A 7500-nucleotide genomic window follows, 5' to 3' on the forward strand; every position below is an offset into this window, starting at 1 on the left:
AGGTATTTTGTAAAACGAATGCTAAGTAGTGCATTCCTCTTAACAGCACCTGCATAGCCATGTTTGTTGCAAGCAAGCTGTGAGCAGACTTGGGTGTTTGCAAGAAGGAAGAACAAGGAAGCCATCGTGTTATCCTCATTGTCATTACCATCATGATTTACCGACACTGGTACTATGAGTGATAAAGACCTCACAACTACAACAAAAGCATGTAGGAGAACAAGAACAACAGGATCATCAGCAAAATTATCAATGATGACAAGAGGAAGGATAACCTATGATAATAATTGAAATAGAAATAGGAGTAATACGAATAATTAAAATAATAATATTTTTAACTATAACAATAATAATAATAATAATAGGAATGATATGTATAAAATCATATATAAAAAAATTGAAATAAAAATGAAAATTATATCAATAATGAAAAGAGTAAAAGAGTAAGAAAAAAAAGATGAATGATGAAAAGTGACTATTACAAAAGAAAATTCTTGAAATAATAATACAAATGTAAATGTAATAAATGATAATAAAAATGAATATTTTTATGATAGTATTAATCATAACATTGAAATTCATATGATAAAAGATAATGAATAAGTAACATTTACAAATAACTCAAATAAACAACTAAAACATAAGGAATGGATAAATAGAAAAGAATAATGAATGATGAAGAAATAAGAAAAGCTGATGATAGAGATATCCTTATTAGATCTGAATAATAATTGTTATAAATTTCCATGAAGACAAAAAAAGAGAAAGAAACAAAAGCAAAATTCTTCTGGTGCCTTTAAGAAGTCACTCGCTTTCCAATCGCCTTACCAGTCAAAGTCTTGGCGTTCACTTCTCCGCCCTTCTCGAGGAGCGTCTCAGCAACAGCAAGATGGCCGTTCTCGGAAGCAAAGTGTAAGGGAGTCTGACCTGAGGGAGGAAGATGCTTGTGTTAGACGTCTGTTTGTGAGTAATGAGTGTGAGAAGGGAAGTGAGGATGATAATGAGAAGGTGAATGTGAGTGAGAATGACAGTAAGAAAGTGAAGGCGAGTGAAAATGACAATGAGAAGGTGAATGTGAGTGAGAATGACAATGAGAAGGTGAATGTGAGTGAGAATGACAATGAGAAGGTGAATGTGAGTGAGAATGACAATGAGAAGATGAATGTGAGTGAGAATGACAATGAGAAGGTGAATGTGAGTGAGAATGACAATGTGAAGGTGAATGTGAGTGAGAATGGAAATGAGAAGGTGAATGTGAGTGAGAATGAAAATGAGAAAGTGAAGGTGAGTGAGAATGACAGTGAGAAGGTGAATGTGAGTGAGAATGACAATGAGAAGGTGAAGGTGAGTGAGAATGACAATGAGAAGGGGAATGTGAGTGAGAATTATAATAAGAAGGGGAATGTGAGTGAGAATGACAATCAAAATGTAAATGTGAGTTAAAATGATAATGAGAAGGTGAATGTGAGTAAGAAGGACAATGAAAAGATGAATGTGAGTGAGAATGACAATGAGAAGTTGAATGCGAGTGAGAATGGCAATGAGAATGTGAGTGAGTGAGAATGACAATGAAAAGGTGAATGTGAGTGAGGATGACAATGAGAAGGTAAATGTGAATGAGAATGACAATGAGGTGATTGTGAGTGAGAATGAAAACGAGAAGGTAAATGTGAGTGAGAATGAAAATGAGAATGTGAAAGTGAGTGTGAATGGCAATTAAAAGGTGAAAGTGCGTGAGAATGAAAATAAGGTGAATGTGAGTGAGAATGACAATGAGAAGGTGAATATGACTGAGAATGAAAATAAGGTGAATGTGAGTGAGAATGACAATGAGAAGGTGAATGTGAGTGAAAAGGAGAAGGTGAATGTGAGTCAGAATGAAAATGAGAAGGTGAATGTCAGTGTGAATGACAATGAGAAGACGAATGTGAGTGAGAATGAAAATGAGAAAGTGAATGTGAGTGAAAATGAAAATGAGAAGGTTAATATGAATGAGAATGTGAATGTGAGTGAGAATGACAATGAGAAGGTTAATATGAATGAGAATGACAATGAGAAGGTGAATGTGAGTGAGAATGACAATGTGAAGGTGAATGCGAGTGAGAATGACATGAGAAGGTGAGTGTGAGTGAAAATGACAATGCAAAGGTAAATGTGAGTGAGAATGATAACGAGAAGGTGAATGTGAATGAGAATGACAATGAGAAGGTGAATGTGAGTGAGAATGACAATAATTGTTATGAATTTCCACAGAGACAAAAAAGAGAAAAGAAACAAAAGCAAAATTCTTCTGGTGCCTTTAAGAAGTCACTCGCTTTCCAATCGCCTTACCAAATGCATCCTTGGCGTTCACTTCTCCGCCCTTCTCGAGGAGCGTCTCTGCAACAGCATGATGGCCGTTCAAGGAAGCAAGGTGTAAGGGAGTCCAACCTGAGGGAGGAAGATGCTTCTGTTAGACGTCTGTTTGTGAGTAATGAGCATGAGAAGGGAAGTGAGGATGACAATGCGAAGGTGAATGCGAGTGAGAATGACAATGAGAAGGTGAATGTCAGTGAGAATAACAATGAGAAGCTGAATGTGAGTGAGAATGACAATGAGAAGGTGAATGTGAGGGAGAATGAGACTAGTTTTAGGAATGAGATTAATAGAGATGATTAGGGTGATAAAGATAAGGGCTAGGAATAGTATGGATATTTTGAATATTAATAAAATTGCAAATACTAAGAATGTTAATGAAAATAAGAATTATGAAAAGGTATAGAAACAACGAGATAATGAGAAAGAATATTATAATGAAAATGAATGTATGATAATCATTTATCAATAATATATAAATATTTTTTTATTACTATGATAATTATTGTAATTTTTATTGTTTTTATTATTATATTTACGAACACCATTGCAATAATAACAGTAATCATGATAGCTATAATGATAGCAATGGTAATAAAATGATAAAAAATATCAATCATAATGATAGAAATATTAGTGAAGATAATTATGACAATAACATGAATAATAATGATAATGAGGAAGATAAAAATAATAATGAAGATAATAATAATGATAATTCTTATAATAATGATAATTATATAATATTCATAATGATAATGATGATAATGAAAATATTAATGATGATAAAAATAATAACATCGATGATGATAATTTCTAAAAATGATAACAAAAAAAAATCATTATCACTAAAAATAATCATTATCATTAATGATAATTACAATTCATAATAAATTTATAATCATTTATAATCAATATTTAAAATATTCATTATAATAAGAATTATCATCATAATCAATAAATATTATTTCCATCATTACTGTTATTACTATCATTATTCACCTTCCAATCACCATCATTATTATCATTATATCATTATCATTAGTTCCATCATTATCATGAGAGTGTTATCATCAGTATCATAAAATATTTCCTTCCTTAATATTTGTGGGGTTTTCTTGCCACATTCGTGCAGTAAAGATAAATATTATATTAAAGATAAATATTCGTGCAGTAAAGATCAATATAAATAAGTAAAGATAAATATAAGATATTCGTGCAGTAAATAAAGATGTTCTTTAGCCATTGAAACACGTGGTGGTGTTGAGCGTCTGCTAATTTATTCAGAAAATCATATTGATATAAAATGATTTACACTTCTGTTTCAATGCAGTTAAAATATATAGTCTTCATAATGGAAAAAACATACACCTGATAAATGGTGTAACATAAACAAAACATGTCTTTCTTGTAGTAAATAAGCGTAAAATAAAAAACATCAAATATTGGTGGAACATGGGAGACATTACGTATGTCAAAGAAAACGGACCCGCCGTTCGGGGGGACTTAACTAAACTTTTACATTTCTAAATTTATTACTATCATTATTCATCATCACCATTATTATTATCATTGTTATCATAAATATGTCATTACCATTATCATTAGTTATATTATCATCATGAAAGTGTTATCATCAACATTATCAGTGATGATTACTTTATCATTAATATTTCATTACCACCATTACATTATGAAACTTTTCATTATCATCATTATTGTTATTGCATTTGTTGCCATTACTTTCTCCATTATCATCATTGTCTTTGTCATCACTGACAAAGACCTCGCAACAACACCACCAACAAAAGCATGTAGGAGAACAAGAACAGGATCACCATCAAATTAACAATAATGAGAGGAAGGATGATAACAATTGATAATTTAGTAGAAATGGGAGTAACAATGATAATTATAGTAATGAAATAATAATGATATAATGAATGAATCCATTGATGATGATTATGATTGATGATCAGGATGATCATATTTCTTGTAGATAATCAGGAAAATAATAATGACAATGTCAGTAATAATTAAGATGATCATACTTATTATTATCATAATTATCATAACTAATCATTATAACATTTATAGTATAAAGAAATATAGAAAAATCTATTTATTTCTATTTTATAAAATAATCTATGAAAATATTTTATTGAAAAATTCATAGAATAAAGAAATAGATATCAATAAAATTAATGATAAAAGATGAAAAAGATTCCCTTATTAAATTATAACAATAATTGTTATCAATTCCATAAAGACAAAGAAGAGAAAAGAAACAAAAGCAAAATTCTTCTGGCGCCTTTAAGGAGTCACTCGCTTTCCAATCGCCTTACCATCCTTATCCTTGGCGTTCACTTCTCCGCCCTTCTCGAGGAGCGTCTCTGCAACAGCATGATGGCCGTTCCAGGAAGCACAGTGTAAGGGAGTCCAACCTGAGGGAGGAAGATGCTTCTGTTAGACGTCTGTTTGTGAGTAATGAGCGTGAGAAGGGAAGTGAGGATGACAATGCGAAGGTGAATGTGAGTGAGAATGACAACGAGAAGGTGAATGTCAGTGAGAATAACAATGAGAAGCTGAATGTGAGTGAGAATGACAGTGAGAAGGTGAATGTGAGGGAGAATGAGACTAGTTTTAGGAATGAGATTAATAGAGATGATTAGGGTGATAAGGGTAAGGGCTAGGAATAGTATGGATATTTTGAATATTAATAAAATTGCAAATACTTAGAATGTTAATGAAAATAAGAATTATGAAAAGGTATAGAAACAAGAAGGAAAAGAAAAAAAATATATATGTATGATAATGAGAAAGAATATTATAATGAAAATGAATGTTTGATAATTATTTATCAGTAATATATATATTATATATATATATATATATATATATATATATATATATATATATATATATATATATATATAATATAGAGAATTATACAGAAATATAGAGTGACAAAGAGTAGGAGAATTATACATGTGGGGTTTTCTTGCCACATTCGTGCAGTAAATAAAGATGTTCTTTAGCCATTGAAACACGTGGTGTTTTTGACCGTCTGCTAATTTATTCAGAAAATCATATTGATATAAAATGATTTACACTTCTGTTTCAATGCAGTTAAAATATATAGTCTTCATAATGGAAAAACATACACCTGATAAATGGTGTAACATAAACAAAACATGTCTTTCTTCTAGTAAATAAGCGTAAAATAAAAAACATCAAATATTGGTGGAACATGGGAGACATTACGTATGTCAAAGAAAACGGACCCGCCGTTCGGGGGGACTTAACTAAACTTTTTCATTTCTAAATTTATTACTATCATTATTCATCATCACCATTATTATTATCATTGTTATCATAAATATGTCATTACCATTATCATTAGTTCTATTATCATCATGAAAGTGTTATCATCAACATTATCAGTGATGATTACTTTATCATTAATATTGTTATCATTACCACCATCAACTTTATGAAACTTTTCATTATCATCATTATTGTTGTTGCTTTTGTTGCCATTACTTTCTCCATTATCATCATTGTCTTTGTCATCACTGACAAAGACCTCGCAACAACACCACCAACAAAAGCATGTAGGAGAACAAGAACAGGATCACATCAAAATAACAATAATGAGAAGGATGATAACAATTGATAATTTAATAAAAATGGGAGTAACAATAATACTAATAGTAATGAAATAATAATGATAATATGAATAGCACCATTGATGATGATTATGATTAATGATGCGGATGATCATATTTCTTTTAGATAATCATGAAATAATAATGATATTATCAATAATAATTGAAATCATCATACTTATTATTATCAGAATTGTTATAACTAATCATTATAACATTTATATTATAAAGAAACAGAAAAATCTATTTATTTCTATTTTATAGAATATTCTATGAAAATATTTTATTGAAAAATTCATAGAATAAAGAAATAAATATCAATAAAATTAATGATAAAAGATGAAAAAGATTCCCTTATTAAATTATAACAATAATTGTTATCAATTCCATGAAGACAAAGAAGAGAAAAGAAACAAAAGCAAAATTCTTCTGGTGCCTTTAAGAAGTCACTCGCTTTCCAATCGCCTTACCATTCTTAGTCTTGGCGTTCACTTCTCCGCCCTTCTCGAGGAGCGTCTTTACAACAGCATGATGGCCGTTAAAGGAAGCAAGGTGTAAGGGAGTCTCACCTGAGGGAGGAAGATGCTTCTGTTAGACGTCTGTTTGTGAGTAATGAACGTGAGAAGGGAAGTGAGGATGACAATGCAAAGGTGAATGTGAGTGAGAATAAAAATAAGAAGGTGAATGAGTGAGAATGACAATGAGAAGGTGAATGTGAGTGAGAATGACAATGAGAAGGTGAATGTGAGTGAAAATGACAATGAGAAGGTGATTGTAAGTGAGGATGACAATGAGAAGGTGAATGTGAGTGAGAATGACAATAAGGTGAATGTGAGTGAGAATGACAATGAATGTGAGGATGGCAGTGGAAGGTGGAAGTGAGTGAGAATGACAATGAGAAGGTGAATGTGAGTGAGAATGACAGTGAGAAGGTGAATGTGAGTGAGAATGACAATGAGAAGGTGAATGTGAGTGAGAATAACAATGAGAAGGTGAATGTGAGTGAGAATAACAATGAGAAGGTGAATGTGAGTGGGAATGACAGTGAGAAGGTTAATGTGAGTGAGAATGACAATGAGAAGGTGAATGTGAGGATGACAAGGAAAGGTGAAAGTGAGTGAGAATGACAATGAGAAGGTGAATGTGAGTGAGAATGACAATGAGAAGGTGAATGTGAGTGAAAATAAAAATGAGAAGGTGAATGTGAGTGAGAATGATAATGAGAAGGTGAATGTGAGTGAAAATGAAAATAAGAAGGTGAATGTGAGTGAGAATGACAGTGAGAAGGTGAATGTGAGTGAGAATGACAATGAGAAGGTGAATGTGAGTGAGAATGACAATGAGAAGGTGAATGTGAGTGAGAATGACAATGAGAAAGTGAATGTGAATGAGAATGACAGTGAGATAATGATCATAATAATATTAGTAATGGAAATAATAATGATGATGTCAATGATGTTGATAATAATAATTTATA

General features: G+C 31.3%; 1 protein-coding gene across 43 annotated transcripts in view; it reads right to left on the reverse strand.

The window, feature by feature from the left end:
* Positions 1 to 7500, reverse strand: part of LOC122254997 (uncharacterized) — a 281759-nt gene that overhangs the window by 66070 nt on the left and 208189 nt on the right. For 8 of the 43 annotated variants that reach the window (XM_086553198.1, XM_086553190.1, XM_086553192.1 and 5 more), the window contains exons 7-8: positions 4701 to 4799; positions 2332 to 2430 (exon numbers count right to left, since the gene is read on the reverse strand). The exons of 33 other annotated variants lie outside the window; for them this stretch is intronic. In XM_086553198.1, the coding sequence (XP_086409324.1) occupies positions 2332 to 2430; positions 4701 to 4799 (198 nt within the window). Of the gene's footprint in view, positions 1 to 2331; positions 2431 to 4700; positions 4800 to 6493; positions 6593 to 7500 lie in introns of all 43 variants that reach the window. 2 more of the 43 variants (XM_086553193.1, XM_086553191.1) reach the window with 2 other exon arrangements.

Source organism: Penaeus japonicus, unplaced genomic scaffold (genome assembly GCF_977035675.1).
Source record: "Penaeus japonicus unplaced genomic scaffold, GWHDUDI00000001_assembly GWHDUDI00000028, whole genome shotgun sequence".
NCBI lineage: Eukaryota > Metazoa > Arthropoda > Malacostraca > Decapoda > Penaeidae > Penaeus > Penaeus japonicus.